The sequence below is a fragment of the Sceloporus occidentalis genome, unplaced genomic scaffold (genome assembly GCF_023333645.1).
Source record: "Sceloporus occidentalis isolate IW3139 unplaced genomic scaffold, rSceOcc1.0.p SCAF_1, whole genome shotgun sequence".
Taxonomy (NCBI): Eukaryota; Metazoa; Chordata; class Lepidosauria; order Squamata; family Phrynosomatidae; genus Sceloporus; species Sceloporus occidentalis.
The window spans coordinates 315,788,137-315,808,270 of record NW_028316981.1 but is presented as its reverse complement, the minus strand read 5'-3'; the positions used below and the strand labels follow the sequence as shown (position 1 = coordinate 315,808,270).

The 20,134-nt window shown below is 42.1% G+C and overlaps 1 protein-coding gene across 1 annotated transcript in view; it reads left to right on the top strand.

Moving 5' to 3' along the window:
• Positions 1-14,236, top strand: part of LOC149324243 (nucleolar protein 6-like) — an 86,629-nt gene extending 72,393 nt beyond the window's left edge. The window contains exons 24-26 of the mRNA XM_089497999.1: positions 1,068-1,268; positions 10,220-10,321; positions 13,879-14,236. Coding sequence (XP_089354125.1) covers positions 1,068-1,268; positions 10,220-10,321; positions 13,879-14,028 — 453 coding nt within the window. The 3' untranslated portion in view covers positions 14,029-14,236. The remainder of the gene's footprint in view (positions 1-1,067; positions 1,269-10,219; positions 10,322-13,878) is intronic.
• The last annotated feature ends 5,898 nt before the right edge of the window (positions 14,237-20,134 follow it).

Below are 20,134 nucleotides of genomic sequence, written 5' to 3'. Positions count from 1 at the left end.
ACAACAGTCCTTCTGAGGCCCACATGTGTCCTTCCAGTAGACTTCCACTGCACCAAGCTGAAGCTGGGTCTTGTGCAAGCACCAGGTCAAATTTTGTGTTTTTTAAAGAATTCCTGGATGGGTTATGGACCTAATGAGGGATTAAGGAAGGACTTACCATTTTGCAGGCAGAGCAATGAAGAGGATATTGCTGGAAGGCTCAGGTGCATCCTTCTGTGAGTGCTTTGTTGAGCTATGAGGGATAACATAGTGTTGAGCAGTGAGGGACAGCTATGCTTGTGCTAATTCAGATCCTTCAGAGGCCATCTAGCCAAAGTATTGTCAACTCTGATTAACAGCAATGGCTCCTCAGGGTTTCAGGAGAGATTCTTTCCTAGGATTCCCTCCTGGTGATTTCTCATTCAAAGACTAACCAGACCTGAAGCTGCTGAGCTTCTGAATTCAGATAGATCATTATGGTGAATCTGACCCTTGGTCCTTCAAGCCCAGTATTGTCAGCTCTGACTGGCAGAAGCTGCAGTTCTGTCTATGGCCCCCAACTGACATTCTTTCCTCGCGCTGGCTGGAGAGTCCCAGTACTGCTGGCCCTCCACATTGATAGCTTTGACTATTGTGGATTTATTTATTCACGGATTTGATTAATATGTTCTCTAGGAATCTCTATGTCCTCCAGTGCGACTCTGCCAGAAGTTGACCATAGAGTCATACTGGAGGACCTAGAGATTCCTAGATAAAACACTTCTCTATGTTTTCTTGGTCTCTCAGCACTATTCTGTAGTCATCCTCTGGCAGATGTTGACCATAGAGGTACTCTGGAGGATCTAGGAATTCCTAGAGAGGTGTTCTCTCAGGTTTAAAAAGAGTGAGTTTTTATTTGTAGTTTTTCCACTTTCACAAGGGTCTTACACCCCTAACCCCAGTGAATGTAGAGGGCCCACTGTATTTCATACTGGTGGTAGGCTCCCATGTAAGTGTTAATTAGGTCTGACCCTGCTTAGCTTCTGAAATCAGAAGGGATTCATGGTGAGATGTTGTTCACAGCATTCTTGGGGTTCCCCCTTTTGCAGATGGTCTTCCGTCCTCCTCTGGATTTCTATGATGTGCTGATTCACCTGAACCCCAAGCAGATTCCAAGACACTTGGAGGCTGTGGACAGGCCAGTCAAATCCTTCAGCCGAGGAATGCTAAGAGATGATGCTCCAGTGAAAACGTTTTCTTTTCCCGTCGTGGATTATGACCCTGTGCAGTGCTACCTCCAAGAACTGCGGGTAAGTGTAAGGACACTCAAAGTTCAACAAAGCAAAGATGGTAAAATAAAAAATGTAGGTGTGGATGGCATATCTACCATGTTTTGGGTCTCTCGATCCAAGTAGGCCCAAGAGAAATTGTGTTTGACTTCTTCTCACTTCCTATTGTTTTTAAAAATGGCCTCTCCTGACCCTAAAATGGCCCAGGAAACACCACAAATATGATGGAAATGCCCCCTGAAGAACAGTTCAACAATTCATAAAGTTAAAAATATTAAAATTCATTATTAAACGACTTGTGTGTATGTGTGTGAGTGCATGCGCACGCACATCTTCAAGTCATTTTCGACTTAAGCTGGCCTATCATTAGGTTTTCTGAGGTTGAGAGTGTGTGACTTGCCCAAGGTCAACGAGTGGGTTTCCCTGACTGAACAGGGATTCAAACCCTGGTCTCCAGAGTCATGGTTCAGTGCTCAACTATGGAAATGACTCATCCACAGGGTTGCCATGAATCAAAGTCAACTCTGAGGCAGTTAGCACTTTATTATGCCATTGTATTTAATGGGACTTGAACATTGTTGGATTTTGGTATCCATGGGGTGTCCTAGAACCAAAACCCAGTGGATACCAAGGACCCACAGTAGTTGCTTTCAGGGAGGCTTCTTATAAATATGTGTGTGCTGCTTTATTTTCAACTCTTGTATGCTTTTTAATGATTTTATATGGTTTATAACAGTGATGATGAACCTTTTAGGGACTGAGTGTGCAAACTCAAAGGTGTTCTGGCACTGGGTATTACCCGGTGCTGAGGGTGCAACTTTGGGGGGGAGAGACAGGACTTCGGGGGAAGGGAGGGGTATGTCTGCCCTCTGGGGGTGGGACTTAGATCATAGAATCATAGAATTGGAAGAGACCACAAGGGCCATCCAGTCCAACCCCATTCTGCCATGCAGGAAATCCAAATCAAAGCATCCCCAGCAGATGGCCATCTAGCCTCTGCTTAAAGACCTCCAAGGAAGGAGACTCCACTACATTCCAAGGGAGTGTGTTTCACTGTCGAACAGCCCTTACTGTCAGGAAGTTCTTCCTAATGTTGATGTGGAATCTCTTTTCCTGTAGCTTGCATCCATTGTTCCTGGTCCTGTTCTCTGGAGCAGCAGAAAACAAGCTTTTTCCCTTCTCAATGTGACACCCTTTCAAATATTTAAACAGGGCTATCATATCACCTCTTAACCTTCTCTTCTCCAGGCTAAACATCCCCAGCTCCCTGAGTCGTTCCTCATAGGACAAGGTTTCCAGACCTTTCACCATTTTAGTCGCCCTCCTTTGGACATGCTCCAGTTTCTCAATGTCCTTTTTGAATTGTGGTGCCCAGAACTGGACACAATATTCCAGGTGGGGCCTGACCAGAGCAGAATACAGTGGCACTATTACTTCTCTTGATCTAGACACTATACCTTTATTGATGCAGCCTAAATAATGGGGGTGGAACATCGCCAGAGACAGCTGGAGGGCAGGGGGGGAGAAACACCCAGAAGGGTGAGGGGTAAGAGGAGGAACAGGCACATGCCTGTTTTTCTTTTCCCCTTGCCCTCCCATATCTCTGCATGCCCTCCAAAATAGCTTCATGCGCCAGAGAGGGCATGCATGCCATAGGTTCGTCACCACAGGTTTATAACCTATTTATTTTTAAGAGTATTTATACCCCACTTTTCAGCCTCAAAGGCTGCCAGAACAGTTTACAGATTTGGCAGTGGGGAAGGGATCAAGTCCAGCAGATACTGACAGCTCTTCTCTCCCTCCAAGGCCAGAATGGTAGAGTTGGAATGGGTTGTATTAATACGGTTTTTAATTGCATTCACAATTGTATTATTAGATTTCGGTTGATTCTTTTTGTGAGCTGCCTGGGACTCACTCTGTGAGAAAGGTGCTATATACATGGGGGGGAAAATAAGATTCCTGCTGCTAGCAGAGATTTCTGGGAGCTGAACTCCAAAAATAACTTTTCTAAGAACCCAAGCTCTGGTTTTCATGTTGTGTTGCAGCTAAGCCTGTGCCCAAGCCTAAACTTGTCTGACTCAAACTGTGTTGATCCCTGTTTTATCCTCCTGCCTTCATTGTCCGCCCTCTTCTTCCGTTGTTTCCCCTTGGCTGCTTTTCTGAATGTAAACTCCTCAGGGCAGGGGCCTCTCCTCTGGTCCTCTGCACAAAGCTGTGTGTACTGGATGGCATTCCACAAACACTTATAACAAAAACAAGAGTTTTAAGGGTGGGAATACAGTGTGTGTCCATGCATATGTGATCTTCTCATACCACAGCCCTACAGCCTTTCATAACAATGGGTGTTTCCTTAATGAAGCTGTTAAAGCATTTAATATTGCGGGTTATATGCCCTTCTTCTGCTGAAATTGCCAAATGTAGATGCTTTTAATAAAAGGGAGAAACACATGCTGGGCTGCTTCCTTTGCACGAGAAGACCAAAGAAGCTGATCACGATGAAACCTGTTTTCTCTCGTGTTGGTCCTTCTGTTGCAAGGGAAACAGTGACGGTTGGTGCCAGCCTTGCGTGCCACTTGGTTCTTTTAGTCTTTAGTGGTTCTTCTGCAAGAGAGCTGTGCTTGTCTATAGCTTCTAGATGCTCAACACAGTCATTGTTTTCTTCATGAAATTTGTAGTGATGAAAGCTCTGATGCAAGCTTGTGGTCTGTATTGAGCAATGTTATTTTCCTGCCCTCCAAAGATTGAATTTGACAACTCTGGCTTTTAAGTGGGTATCCCATTGTCATGGTTCCCCTTTTCAGGTTGGCATCACAGTTCCAACCCTTGGGCTCCTATTATTTACCATGCCCTTTGAGCTTCAAAAACCCTTCCAGAATTTGGTCCTTCGGCCTCAAAGTAACAATTTACAATGGACACACAGATTTATTGGGTGCAGTGAGGTGATGTTTTTTGGGTTTTTTGAAAATAGAAAGGAGACAGGCTCCATGTGCTGTTAGATGGTCAACTGTTTATTCTTTTTAAAAGCCCTGTATGCATTTTGGTCTATATGAAAGCAGGTCTTCTTTAGGGGCTTTCAGCAAAAATCACTGGGGTTGCTGACAACACTCTCCAGAGGGTTGGATACTTCATGGTATCTGCTTGGTCATTTAAACACCCTCATTAAAACCTCCAGTGAAGTCAAATCCACCCCCTTTTGAGAGCCTGTTCCGCTGTCAAACAGCTCTTGCCATTGGGAAGTTTTTCTTAATGTTTAATGGAAAATCTCCTTTCTTATGAATCCAATAGTTTGGCTCCCACCTTCTGGAGAGAACCAGCTTGTTCCATCTTCCACCCATCAGGTCTTTAGATATTTGAAGATGACTCCTATAGTCATCTCTTCTCCTCACTAAACAGGTCCCCTTTGTTATAATTTAAATCTGTTGATGATACCTTGTCTTAATGAACCCCCATTCCATAATTATCCCCAATTTATCAAAATCTATGCAGCTATCATTTTGTTTTCATATCCAGTCATCTTCTCAGTGTCACTTTTAATTTTAAATTGTAAGCATTCTGAAGATAGAAAACTGCCCTATGAATATTGGAACTGTATTCCCAGGACATAAAGGTATCTTCCAAGTATGACTTGGGTTTAGTTGCCAAGTATTAGTTTTTCCAAGCTGACTGTAGGCTCTAGTCTCACTATGATGGTACAATAATAATATAAAATGCATTTGTCAGCACAGATATTTCCTGGTGAAATGGTTAAGGTTATGTAATTCATGCTTTATGTAAGCTTAGGCACACAAGACTGTTATTTTACTTGTGATTCATTTCATAGCTTTTGACAGGTTTTTTGTTTTAAAGACCGTTTTCCTCCTCTTATTCCTGACATCCAATAGAGACACACACATAGAAAAGTGTGTGTGTTTAACATGTGCATTCTTGTTTGCTGATAAAAAAAACAAAGCACATTGAAGGAGAGTGTGGACCATTGGTGATGTCTGTTTTCATTTCTCAATTTAAACATTTTTATTGCAGAGATTAAGTAAGAATTACTAGTTTTGCAAAAAGAAGAACAAAAAAGAAGGCTGTGTCATTTTAAAGACTTAAAGTCTTTGGGGATGAATGCCAGCAGCTTGAATTGAGTGTGGAGACAAACCATCAAGTTTTGCAATAGGTATAGCAGGTCCATAAAAAAAAATCTTCAACCTAATAAGTAAACACTCTCATTCTGTTCTGTCCGAAGTCTCTGAGCCATCTTCAAAGGCAGCCCAGCATAAGGGACATCACCGTAATCTCATCTTGAATCTGTTTCCGCTAGCACTGGGAAATAAGCCAGCAATTTATAAAGCAAGTGTTGTTAGCTGACTTCAAGACATCAAAGCCCCCCACCCACCCTCCACTGCTCTGCTTAGGTCTTCTAGATTCAGTCTGTGGCCTCCCTAATTGAGTCTATCTATCTGGTATGTGGTCTTCCTCTCTTTCTGTTGCCTTCTGCCTTTCCCATTATCATTGACTTTTCCAATGAGTCATGCTTTCTCATGATCAGACCAAAGTATGACACCTCAGTCTAATCATCTTGGCTTCCATGAAGAGTTCAGGCTTGATCTGTTCAAGAACCCATTTGTTTGTCTGTTTGGATATCCATGGTATTCTCAGCACTCTTCTCTAGCACCACATCTTGAATGAATTGATTTCCGTTTTATTCTCTTTCTTCACTGTCCCACTCTCATATCTGTACATAGTACAGGCTTGGATGATTCTAACTTTAGTGCTCATTTGTATCTCTGCTTTTTAGGGTCTTGTCTAGTTCTTTCATGACTGCCCTTCCCATTCCTAGCCGTCTTCTTATTTCTTGACTGCAGTCTCCAATCTGATCAATGTTTGATCCAAGATACAGGAATTTTTTAAAAACTATTTTAATTGCTTAATTATCTAGGTTAAATTTATGTAGATCCACTGTGGTCATCTTTTGTTTTCTTTATATTCAGCCATATTCTTCCTTGACCTTCCTTAATAATTGTTCCAAGTCCATGATGTTGTCTGCTAATAGTATAATGTCATCCACATATCATAGATAGTTGATTGTTGATGTTTATTCTTCTACCTTCTTCAAAGTCTAAACCTGCTCTTTGTATTTTCTGCATGCAATTTGAACAAGTAGGATGATAATATGCAGCCTTGTCTGACCCCCTTGTCAATTGGGAACCCTTCTGTTTCTCTATATTCTGTTCTAACAGTTGCCTCTTGTTCTAAGTACAGATTTTTCATTAGGACTCTCAAATATAGTGGCACTCCCATGCCTTTAAGAGCCTTCCAAAGGTTTTCGTGATGTGTGAAATCAAAGGCTGTATACACACATAGAGCAAGTGCTACAGGCTATTTTTTCCAGACCTGTGTATGACACTCTGAAATGGGAAACTCCATGTGTTCTTGGGAACTTTGTCTTTCAAAACAACAAAGACACTGCTGATCTGTGACAAAACCATTCCTAGTTCTACTCCCTCCAGTGCTGGCCCTTCAAATATATATTTTTAATTAAGGCTTAATTTTTATTCTAACCATGGAATGATCTCCTCTCATACAGGACTGGGCAAAGTGAGGCTGTTTAGATGTAGAACTGCAGCTCCCATCAGCCCTAGACAGTGTAGTCTATAGTAAAGAATGCTGGGAGTTGCAGTCCATCAACATCTGGAAGACTACACTTTGGTCATCCTTCCTCTGATGGTTTCATTTATATCAAAAGTAACTCATTGAAATAGTTCAAGATTTTCCATACCTAGGCTCAGCCATTAATCGAAATGGAGACTGCTGTCAAGAAATCGCTAGAAGAATAGGACTTGGAAGAGCAGCTATGAAAGAACTAGATAAGATGCTGAAGTGCAGAGATATGTAATGGAATGCTAAAGTTAGAATTATCCATGCAGGTGTGTTTCCCATTTCTATGTATGGTTGTGAAAGCTGGACAGTGAAGAAAGCTGATAGGAAGAAAATCAACTCATTTGAGGTAATGGAGGAGAAGAATTTTATGGATGCCATGGACTGCTAAAAAACCCAATAAATACTGTAGGTCCTAGAGCAAATTGAACCTGAACTCTCCCTAGAAGTCAAGATGATTAAACGAAGGCTATTGTACTTTGGCCATATCATGAGAAGACATGACTCCCTAGAAAAGTCAGTAATGCTGACAAAGCAGAAGACAGTAGCAAAAGAGGAAGACCACATTCCAAATGGATAGACTCCATCAAAGAAGCCACAACCTTTAATCTGCAAGACCTGAGCAGGATGGTTGATGATAGGGTGATTTGGAGATCTCTCATTCATAAGGTTGCCATTAGCTGAAATCAACTTGACAGCAGCTAAAAACAGCAAAAAGCTCTCAGTGCATGTAAAGTTGACTTGAGGTTGACCAGCATGGGCGTTGGCTAGTTCTACCTTTAGCATTTTCAGGGTATTGATCTTCAAATTGTTTTTAATAATGACTGACTTGGCATGATGTGCCCAGGCAGGCTCAGACTGCATCCTTGAACATGATAAAACAGCCTCCCTGTATTTTTTTGAACAACTTTTTACACCCCTCCCAGATGTTGGGGTTGAGGAATCATGTTTTACATTTCAGAAAACATTACCATTAAATTACCATACATTCTCTTCAGTCTGTGAACGTTGTATTAATACTTGTGCAATATATCTAGAAATTCAGCCTGGATGTAGCACATATTTATATGGTTTGTTACGAAGGCTAGATTAAGGCGGTTGGATCCATGGATCACTTTCACAATTGTACATGGGTGGGCTATTTTAGGAGTGGTGGCATAGATATTAAATAAATAAATGAATAAATAAATAAAGTATAAATATAGCAGCACAAAAATCTTAATGCATGAATCTATTTTCTAGCCTTGTTATTTTGGTGAGACTAACAGCCTGATCCAATGCATTTCTATGCAGTTACTCAATTAACACACTAAACATTGACACTAACAGAAACATCAGGAGATTCAAAAACTAACTTTGGAAGAAGGAGGAAGCAAATTGTACTGGTTCCTCACAGTCCTTGGCCTCTAGTCTGTGAAGGGCCTGGAGAAATTGAACCATTGATAATCTGGTCCTGTCTGTTATATTATCTGCTTCTGGAAACATATTTGGGGTAGTCATTTAAATGTACTTGCAGAGAATGGTGAGTTAAAATTATATAATACAGCTTGCATCCTATTTGGGAGTTACTAAGTTGTACAGTAGACTTACAGTCCTGTAACTGATGTGAATTCATGTTTACAGTTATTAACCAATGATTGTGACCCCCAAAATCTACCTTTTCAGCCTACCGCAATTGCCTGCAACATTCTCCCTGTTTTTTTTTTTTGGGGGGGGGGTGTCCATTGAGATGTCATGCAGAAGATGGAGTGAGCTTCTTTCACAGCCTCCAGAGACTAGAACATGAACCACTGGATTCAATTTATAAGGAAAGACATTCCACCTAAACCATAGGAAGAACTTTATTTTATTGTAATGGATATTTGACAGTGAATGGATGGACTGCCTTGGAGATTGGTAGACACTCCATCTTTGGCAGTCTTTAAACAGAGGTTGGATGAGCATCTTTCAGCATGTGTTTGTTGTGAATTCCTGCATGGCAGGGGGTTGGAGTAGATGGCCCTTGGGATTCATTCTGTGACAGCAATGGCCCTCTAGGTGTGCTGAACACAAAACTCACACAGTTTTTAAAACTGAATGTATACTCTACCTTTCTCCTGGGTGTGGAACTCAAGGCAGTTTATAATAATTTAAAACAAGATTAAGTTAAAGTCTTATTTTACATAGGCTAAAAAAGAATTGAACAATGCTGTTATTAAAACCAAGGTTAAAAGCAATTGAAAACACATTTAAAGCATAATTATTAATAAAAGGTTTTTTTTAATTATTTAAAGTACGTACCTTTATTATACTATTGCTACATTATTTAAACTTCAGAGGTCTGCCAGAATAAAAGATCATCACCTACTAGCAAAAAGAGCAGAGCACGGCCATACTAGCAAAGTGGGGCCATGCTATTTAAAGCTTCTGGAGCAGACCAAATCCATATTATCTGGAGGGCCAGATCTTCCTCATCCATGCTGATAGGAAAGGATTATTTCACAGACTGTCAGCATCAGCCTGATCCTCATCTCCATATTGACTTCATATGCTCACTTCATAGGGACCATGGCAAAGAAATATAAGTGGATACTCACCTTTCTTTTAGCAGCTGAAATAGTCACACATATAATTATGATGAAGTGTACTACTCTATTTTGCTTTGGTCAGACCTCACCTAGAATATTGTGCCCAGTACTGGTCACCACAATTCAAGGAGTTGACAAGCTGGAGAGTGTCCAAAAGATGGTGATCAAAATGGTGAAAGGTCTGGAAACCACTAAGCCCTATGAAGAGCAGCTTAGGGAGCTACTTATGTTTAGCCTGGAGAAGAGAAGGTTAAAGGGGAACATGCTGGCCATGTTTAAACATTTTAAGGGTGTCATATTGAGGTTGGAGCAATGGATTCAAACTACAGGAAAAGAGATTCCACCTCAACTTTAGGAAGAACCTTTTAATGGTAAGAGCTGTTTGATAGAGAGGGGTGGAGTCTCCTTCTTTGGAGGTTTTAAAACAGAGGTGGTCAGGAGTACATTGGCATGGCAGGGGATTGGACTGGGTGGGCATTGTGGTCTCTTCCAATTCTATAATTTGAGGTCTCATTGAAGCATAGCATAGAAAAAACATATTGAAGCCACTTCATTGCCTATCCCTGGCAGTTGAAATTCATGGGGCTGTCTGTTGCAAGGTGAAGCAGAACTGGTTGAATGATTAAAGGGAAGCAGCTGTTGGCATCTGGACAATCGATTCCTAACAACTGCCGAAAATGTTTGTTGATTCTGAGGTGACTGTGGTTTCTGTTTGATTGAACTTGATGGCCAAACTCATCACCTTTAAATCTCTGTTCTTTGCAGGAAGGATTCAGTGAGTTTGCTCTGTTTTTCTATGACAAGTATGGAGGAGAAGTTATTGGTGTCCTCTGGAAACCTTCGGCCTTTGAGCCACAGCCTTTCAAGGTGAGACTCCAGTCCCAGAATTTGGCTTGTATGTTGATTCCCTTGTCGGTTGACAATTTCATGGAGCGAGCTGCATGGAAAGGACTATACAGGGAATAGTTCCTACCCGTGATGTTTAGAGCAGACATTAAATGGCAAGAGTGTGTATGACAGCTTGATAGAGTTGTATAAGGGAAGATGCAGGGGGCTGTGGAGGTGCAGGCAACATAAAACCCAGATGGCTCAATGTACCACAGAACCTTGTTGCTTATTTAGAAACTGCTAGATTACAAGAAGAGAATCTCCTGGGATATAAGGGGATGGATCCTCCTTTGGATTCTTTGCAGGTGAAGTGATGTCATGGGGCATAATGAGCATGAAACCCTGACATGATGAGGTCCTCTCAGTTGAAGGGCTGGCTGGAGCTTCTCTGCTTGTTCCTTCTCCACATGGGACAGCAAACAAAGCAGGCACTTCACTTTTGTCACTGACCAGTGATTGGGGGAATAGCAGCGGGTTTTTTCTCCCTGCAACCCTGGAAGAGGGAGAGCTTGGGAGAGCCTCTGTAGGTTCTTCATTCTCTCTTTCAGCTCAGGGCTGAGGCCTTTCCTAGTAAGGACTGCAAAAGGATCTTGTAGCATCTTTGAGACTAACCAGTTGTATGCTAGGCTTTTGTAGACTTGGTCTGATTCCTCAGATGCATGGAGTGAACTTGTAACAGAAATTCTCAATTTTGTAATAAAAATCACGGGAAAACTCTCAGGAACCTGAGCTTCCTCGCACATTCATCCACCACAAACTGATACCCAGTAAGTACCTTTTTAATCAGACTGTATACATTCCCGTGGAAATTGAAAATGTGGGTATGACGATGAGATGACAAACCCAGTTTTAACTATGGTCTTTGAAGGACAAAGATGTTGCCTGAGGCCAGGGTGGGTGGGTAGCCATATGAATGGTGGAAGGAGTTTGGGAATGTGGTGTGTGTAGGCTGGGAGCCAGAAAGGAGATGTGATAAATTGGACAAGAGTGTTCTTGTGGGGCTGGGGTGTTAACCAGTGTTATGATATATATAGTGTGCCAGGAAGTCATTGTCTCTATCCACCCCCTGTTGATGGACTGGAGTTTGTGGATAAATTCCAATTCATCAGTTTCACTTTCCAGACTTCCTTTGTAGTGTTTGTTTGCTTGTTCAAGGATTGTTGTCCTGAGGTCAGTAAGGACTGTAAGTTTTGGTGTGAAAGATAATAGTGTGAACTGTAGGCACTGCATTTGACAGACAGTTGGAAACCTTGACTGGCAGAATGTAGTCTTGGGATTAGTTAAGCTTGATATAAATGCCAGAGCCTGGACGTTTTTTTTTCGTATGGTCAGTACAGCAGGGCCTTCATTTTGCTCCACTTGAGGTTGCAAGACCTTCACTTTCCTTACTTTCAGGGCCCTGAATTGGAAAGCCTAGAGCAGAGGTGGGAGTCTTGCAGCTTTCTGGATATTTTGTTGAACTACATCCCTTAGCTGTCAGAGTGTGGACCAGAATCCTGGACAATCAATCAGTCAGCTTGTTTATTGAAACAACAGAACTTCATTGAAGGCTCCAAAATCAGTGATGTGGCATCACTCAGCTTCTAAGCTGACCCCTCCCAGCCAAAGCAATGCATAAGTTCCCCCCGAAGCCAAAACACTCCACCCCTAGCAAAAGCCCACACAACAGGACCCCTCCTTCCCAGCACTAGTTCCCATCCTCCATCCCTATCCCCTGAGAAACGAAACTGCATTCCAAGTCTCTGCAGGCCAGCCTCTCAAGGACACTAGATAACTCACACCTGGTCCAGCCTAGTACTCCATATCACCATCTCTACAAGTTATGCGAAGCGCAAACCATCCCCCCAGCATCCACAGTAGAATACATCTGGTATATACAACAGGACCCCTCCTTCCCAGCACTAGTTCCCATCCTCCACAGACAATGGTGAGGAATGCTGAGAGTTGCTGTCTGATAAGATCTAGAGGGATGTATGTTTCCTGGCGTCTGAACTGGCCTGGCCTTGGACGGGGAGGCTTAATCAGCAGAAGCAGCTTCCAGAGAGAAGGCAACAGCCTGGTAGGCAGTGGAAGGGGTGCTTTTCTGAGGACTCAGTGAGAAACAGAGCAAGAAGTGCATAGACTGGTTTTGTGGCCAAGGAGGGGGTAGGTGGGAAAGTGAGATGGGAAGCAAATACAGGGGGGAGATGATGGAAGAGAAAGATCACAAACAGAAGCCTGAAGCAGCTGGGAAGGAGTGGCAACAAGCCATAGGTAGGACGTGGAGAGTCAGGAGGTGTGCAAGTTGCTGGAAGGAGAGGTAACTGTAGTAGAAGGTGGGGTAAGAAGGGTGGAGGACTTCTGGGTCTGGCTGCCGACCAACAACTTATAAAAACAACAGGAAAAGGCCAATCTACGTAGCTTTTGCTTTGGATCTCTGCCCAGTGGCATGGATAAAACCAGTTTTATGAGTAAGAGGGTGTAGGAATTTGCCAGCTTTGTATGCCCCGCTGATTATGGAACGAAGCCTCTGGCACTAGGAGTGGGAGGGTTTCCATCCCATCCCTCACTGCATAACTCATAGTTCAGTCTATTTCTGATTTGCAGTTCTTGGAATTTTAGCCAACATGCAGCCATTTTGTGGGGTTATTGGTTGGGAGGGTAGTTTAAATGGCAGACTGCTGTTCAATAGAGTAAGCAAAACCAAGCTCCCTTCTCCTTTAGTTTATTTTACAAAGCAAGTTCCTAGTCCTCATGTTGGCAAGCAGGACCTTTTGTTTCATTTATTTCTGTGTACTGTTTTGTATGCATCTTGCACATCAGCTCAGAAGCTGTTTGCAAAGAGAAGATCCACAAATAGTTGTCATGGTTGTTAATGCATTGTGGTCTCTTCCAACTCTATGATTCTATGATTTACACACCACCATTCCCCCAGAACTGCAACTCCAGTTGGCTTACAAAAATTAAAAGAAAAAAGGTTCAGATTCCTTACAAAGAGACATACCAAAAGTTATTGTTAAAATGCAATTTAAGTATTGATAGAATTAAAATTATTTACAACAAAACCCATAAAAGACAAAAGGTAAAATTAAATCAAACTGCATACTATTATCACAGTAATAAATAAATATCAACATAGGTTAAAAGTCCAGTTAGAAAGAGATGTCTTCACACACTTCTTAAAAGCCATGGGAGTGAGTCTTCCAGTGTTTGCAGTGGTTTGGGCAACCACTAGAAGTGTCAACAGCGTGTGAGTCTCCTTCTAGTACTAATGTTGCCTTGTGTGTCAGGCAGCAAGGTATTTTGCAGATAGGGAGCAACAAAAGACAAAACCCTTTCCCACTTGCCCAACAAGTGGGTTTCCACAGGCCATGGTATTTAAACAGGGCCTCTCTTCATGACTTTGATGCTCAGAAAGGTGCATAGTGAGATAGGCAATTCCTTAGATACCTGTGCCTCAACTCAACCATGGTTTACGCCAGCCACCATCTGATATGATGTCCACGTTGAGCCATAATTCACCAGTTATTTGTTCATCTCTGTTGCTCTTTACACAGGCATCAAACATGAGAGGAAGGATGATGTTGTCACTCAGCGAGGATCCTCTGACTGTTCCCAATGTGGAAGCCATTTTGGAAGACTTTGGAATCTTGGGAGAAGGACTGGTCAAATCAGTTGAGGCTCGCACAGAGAAATGGTCAATCTAGAGCCTCCTGGGACTCTGCTGCTGCTTGTCCAGTGCTCTGCTCTGCTCTCTCAGACTGTGTTCTCATCCGTAACTTTTCCATTTAGAATTCTCTTATGAGAAATATATTTTTATTACACAGAAATCTCTCTCCAGCCTGTTTCCTCTTGTAAACCCATTCCATTTAGATACAACCTTGACAAACCCAATAAAGGACTCATTGTGTAGAAGAAGACCTATTAAATATTTTTTGCCTTTTTAGGTAAAGGAATAATGATAAATTGTTCTTTATTCATCAAATGAAATTCTAATTACATCCTTTCTGAGAGCAATCAAAGCAGTATAAAATATTGTTTTCTCAAAGCTCCTGATTCCCACATCAAATATTCACTATTACAATGGCTGCCCTCCCAATCATTCAATCGTTTGAGGAAAACAAGATTAGTCAGCAGGAATGGGGTGGGGAGAACCATGCCATTTCGTTTTTTTAAAGGTGTGTTGGAGAAGAGAGTTGGAAAAGCTGTGCCAGGTTTAAGAAGCAGGAAAACAGAGTTGGCTTAAATCAGATTTTGGTTTCCAAGGTGTCTTCCATTCTACTGGATGAATGGAAAGAGACCACAAATGCAAAGTCCCCCAGTGCTTGTAGTGGCTCTTACTGCCACTACAGGTATCAGTAGCTTGTGAGTTCAGGCATTTGTGTTTCCTGGCCTTGGACTGAGAATGAGGGTTGGGTTTTTTTTTTTTTTCATTTTCCAAAGACTAAAATGTTTTTTTATTCATGGAGATGGAGGGGGATTGGATGAGTATCTAATCAACACAGTAGCCTTAATGAGGGAATGAGTGCTGCCGTATTTCAGACAATGCAGGCGAGGAGTTATTGGTACTTTTTCTTCTTGCTTTTTGTGTCTTGAAGTGAATTCTGACTTACGGCTACCCTATCCTAGGATTTTCTTGGCAAGGTTTATCCTGGGGAGGTTTGGCATTGCCTACTTCTGAGGCTGAGGGAGTATGAGTGGTCAAATGGGTTTCCATGGGTGGAAGAGATCTGGACCCTTATCCCCCAGAGTCCTTCTACAATATTCAAACCATGATATTATGCTGGCTCTCTCTTTTTTGCTGGGGAGCATTTGAATCAGCCCTCTAATTCTGAACCCCATGCCATCTAGCTGTGATTCTGAATCTGATGCCCTGAAGAATATACAGTGCAGATGCTCTCCTCGATTTTGAATCAAATACTTTCTAGATGTGTTGAACTGCAAATTCCATAATCTGCCCTTGTCCAGAGAGGTGCATTGCCCTCAACTGCTGCATTAGTTCAGTGTATTATCTTAACACCCATCCACTGTGCATTAGTGTCCTAACACTGGCCAAATTCCAATTCACCTGAACCAACCTATTTCTGGAGGAAGTTTTTGTACCTTGTACAGTAGACTCTGGATAGATAAGATCACAACATGCATTCTTCTTCCCAAAATAGGAAACAGGCAAGAAGTAGCTTGGCTAAGTATACATTATGTGCAAACAGGAACTGTTAAACACTTCCGAATATAACCTTTTTGTAACTCATAAAGTTCCGTTTTAATCCAGCAGTAGTAGGAAAGAGCTTCCGTATGGGAAGCAAAGCTATCTTTGGGATGTCTTGGGGTTTTGGAGGTGGCACTTTGACACCACTTTAACTGCCATGGATCAGTGTTATGGAATCCTAAGATTTGTAGCTTTGTGAGATATTTAGCCTTCTCTGCCAGAGAATTCTGATGCCGCAACAAACTACAAATCCAGAACTCCACAGCATGGGCCACAGCAGTTAAAACAGTGTCAAAATGCATGGTTTCTGCAGTGCAGATTAGGCCTCTGTTAGTGAGTTGCAAAGCTGTGTATCAGGAAACTGGCAAGCGTGCTTTCATCAGGAACTACTGATGCACATTGGGGACGTCTCATGCTATCAGGGCAGTTTCTATGCTCATCTGGCACTTCTAATGCACATTGGTCTCTTGTGATGTACATTGGGCACTTCCAGTTTTGTGCCCGGCACTTCCTAGTTGGTGTTTAGATGCATATTGGAAGAGCCACAATGAACCTGTTGCATATATCAGGGTCATGGCACTCATCAGTCACTCCACTGGCCAACACTGCACAACAGATGCTCATATGTTGTAATATTATGGCAGCACTTCGGTGAATAAGAACATGACAAAACTCAATTCTGTTTCATGCCCACATCAATCCACTTACAAAGACACAAGTCCCCTGACAAATTCCAGTCTATCTCTCCTGTTTTTACCAAGGTATGTGTTGTGCCTGGCTACCTGACAAGAGGAGACTGAGCCAATGGGTGCAGTGATTCATAGCAACAAAAAGTTAAAAGAAGGGCATGTTGGTGGACAAGACAGAAAGTGACTTGGAGAAAACAGTGCCTTGGCCTTTGCCGGGTTGGTTGCAGGAACCCTGGACATTGCTTGCATGCATGCTTATCCTTGGAAAAGATTTCTCTCAAACGTAGAAGGTAAAAGAAAATAAAAATATGTCTTTGGAGTGAAACCATCTCTTTGCTTGTTGTTGTGGTGGTGGTTTTGTGCTTTCAAGTTGTTTCTGACTTCTGGTGACCCTAAGGTGAGCCTGTCATGGGATTTTCTTGGCAAGATTCATTCAGAAAAGGTTTGCCATTGCCTTGCCCTGAGGCTGAGAGTGTGTGACTTGCCCAAAGTCACCCAGTGGGTTTCATGCTCAATCTGGGAAGCAAACCCTGCTTTCTAGTGGTGTGCAAGGTGGGCCTAAATCACTGGGACTTACGCAGGTATTGTTGGACTGGACCTCTCATTAGTCTTAGATAACCTAGGCAAAAGTGAGGAACGATGGGAACTTCTGTCCATTATCAAGAGAAGGACACACACACATCCGGATGAAGGATGGGAATATAGCCCTCCAGATATGGGACTACAGTGCACATCAGTCTTTGCCAGTAGTGATGAGTGATGGGATTTGCATTCCATTATCAACAGACAATCTAGACAAGGGTTGGAATAATGTAGCCCTCCAGATATGTGATGTGGATCTATAATAACCATCATTCTGAGCCAACATAGCCAAAGGTGATTGGGGGTGGGGGATAGTCTAATATCGAGTCAAACACTTTTTTGACCTCCAGATGAGGTGGCATTTTGTCCCCCTTTGTTTTAAAGCTTAAAGCTTTAGCTTTAGTCTGTGCATTCATTAATTTTATATTTGCTATGATGCTTCCTATAACATTTCCTTCCTTCCTTCTATTCATTTGTTCTCACTTTAAAGCCCTACTTGATATCCCTGAAACTAAACTAAAGAAAATCATGGATAAAAAGCAAATAAAGACTTTAAAAGCAAGGCTACCATTTTTACAGAGTGAAAAGATAAACAGAGTACACTACTGCAATTTCAGGAAGCTATTTTTATTACAGTACTTCTTGCTATCTTGTAGTTTACAATGCTAATCCCAGATTAATCTTTACCCCTTCTGCCATAAGAAGGCAAGTGTTTACTCCTAACCTTATACGACCTTATTAGAAAGAAAAATGTCTCATCATACTTGGTTATCGTAAAAGTGTGTCTGTTTAAAAACCTCCAAAGATGGAGAATCCACCACCCTCCATGACAATCTATGCTACTGTTGGGCAGCTCTTACATTAAAAAAAATCTTCCTAATGTTTAGGCAGAATCTTATTTCTTGTAATTCGAATCCATTGGTTCATGTTCTAGTCTCTGGAGCAGCAGAAAACAAGCTCACTTCATCATATTCTACATGACATTCTTTCAGATATTTAAAGATGGCCATTATGCTACCTCTCAGCCTTCTCTTCTCCAAGTTAAAGATATCAGCTCCCTAAGTCATTCTTCATCAGGCCTGGGCTGCATCTGCACTTCAGAAATAATACAGTTTGACAACACTTAAACAGCCATGGCTCATTGCTATGGAATTCTGGGATTTGTTATTTTGTGAGTGACATTTAGTCTTCTCTGTGAGAGAGATCTAGTGCCACAACAAACTACAAATCCAAGAATTCAGTAGCATTGGGCCACACCAGTTAAAGTATTGTGAGATGGTATTATTTTTGCAGTGTATATGCAACCATGGTTTCGAGACCCATGATTATCTTAGTCACGTTTCTTTGGATATATTCCAGCTAGGTGGGATACCATCTGCCTGAAACATAAAGTTCAGCAATAATGCAGTGACTGGGAGCTGCAGTCAAAATCTTTGGTGGACACAAGGGGGAGAGAAAGTTGCTTTAAAGCATTGGTTCCCAATGTTTGATTAATGTTCACCCTACAAAAGTAATATCACATTGGAAGATAAAGAAGTCTAATTTCTAATTTTTGAACCACACACAATACTGCAGGTTGGGAAAAAAAGCTTTTAACTCAGTGCATAAAATGCAAATCTAAATTGAGCAATTAGATTCTAATTTATTCAGAATAAATTCAGTGGTGACTTGTCCAAGGACACAAGCCATGCTTTGTCACACCCCCTGAAATGCCTCCCCCCCACCCCAGGTTGGAAACCCCTGCTTTAGACAGTCTCACATGTCATATACAAATATACTTGTTGTTGCTGTGCACCTTCAAGTTGTTTCTGACTTACAGTGACCCTAAGGAGAACCTGTAACGATGGATACAAAGCATTCTAACAGAATTTGCAAACTTTGGGCAATTGTCTCTCCCAGCCCACATGGGAAAGGAAGTGTCAAATCTGAGTGTGAAGAAACACCTCTGCTCCCCACAATTTTTGGCACCTTGAACTCTGTTCATCTCACAGTCCTGGGTTGTGCATCACTGGATGTTTTGAAATGTTGGAGAAAGCATGGAGTTGGGACCCCAAGCATATGAATGTTTCCAGAAAATAAGGTGTCCTTCATTTACAAAGGGCAGTGTAATGTTAGCCTGAGCTACTGTTGTAAAGGTTTCTGGTTGAAGTCAACATGCCAAAGATATCAAAAGACCAGATTAAGATCTTTGAGGGACTAACAGGTCTCAAGTAGAGTCTGGAGCTGAAAACCCAAGAGGAACAGCTAACCATAGAAGCTTTCTTTAGCCTAGCTCTCAGCTTGGATTACAATTCTGCAGACTGTAGGAGCTGCCACATATAACTCCACACAAAACATGGCCAAGATCTTAAACTGATGAGTTCATGCATGGAATAGCAGTGGAGTAACACTGTTAGAGAATTCTCCTTGTTGGAGAATTGTGACATTGCACAACCAAATGTACATCATGCCTCAGTATGCATCAGTGCACAATGGCACCACATGCATAACTCCTCTTTTGCAAACTTGAACTGAATACAGCTGTTCTGCACCGGGGAGAAATCTCATACTGCTTCTGGAGTGGAACTTACACCTACATATGTAAACTTAATGCCTGCTTTGGAGGTCCCCCATTCATGAGATTGCCATAAGTTGAAGCCAACTTGGCAGCAAACGACAACAAGAATGTCATCAACAGGATGCCAACTCACCTTGAAAAAAACTATGGCTGGAATCCATCATGGGATTTACATCTTTAAGACAATCTCGTCCCATAGACTTAAGTGTGTGAGGGGGAAGAATTCAGTAGTTTTGCAACAGTTGTATTCACTTAGGGGCTTCCATGATGGTACAGTGTATGGGTGTCTGGTGCACAAAGATAGGTAGTGGAATGACTTATGTGCCATGGCCCTGATGCGCACTGGGCATGATGTGCATCTGGACACTGGCTAGGTAGTGCTGGAGTGCAACAGGAACACCCAATGTGTATCAGAAGTGTCCAATGAACACCACAAATGCCCAATGTGCATCAGAAACCCCTGATGTGCACCACAAGTACCAGGTGTGCATTTGAACATGCTTGCCAGTGCCCAGATACACATTTTCATGATTCGCTTTGCAACATAGCTACAAATTCATGAAGTTATGAAACATAGACCATTATGTAGAATCTCGTCCTATGCATGTAGAAAAATAGCATCTTAGGAAGAAAGAGTCCAACCAAATCTCCCCCTGATGGCACAAGGCAGTCTTCTCCGATTTTGACTCCTTCAAATTAATTTTTATTGGGGAGTGGGTGATTTTACAGCTTCCACATGTTGGCTGTAGGTTGGCGGAAGTTGACGTCAAAACCAT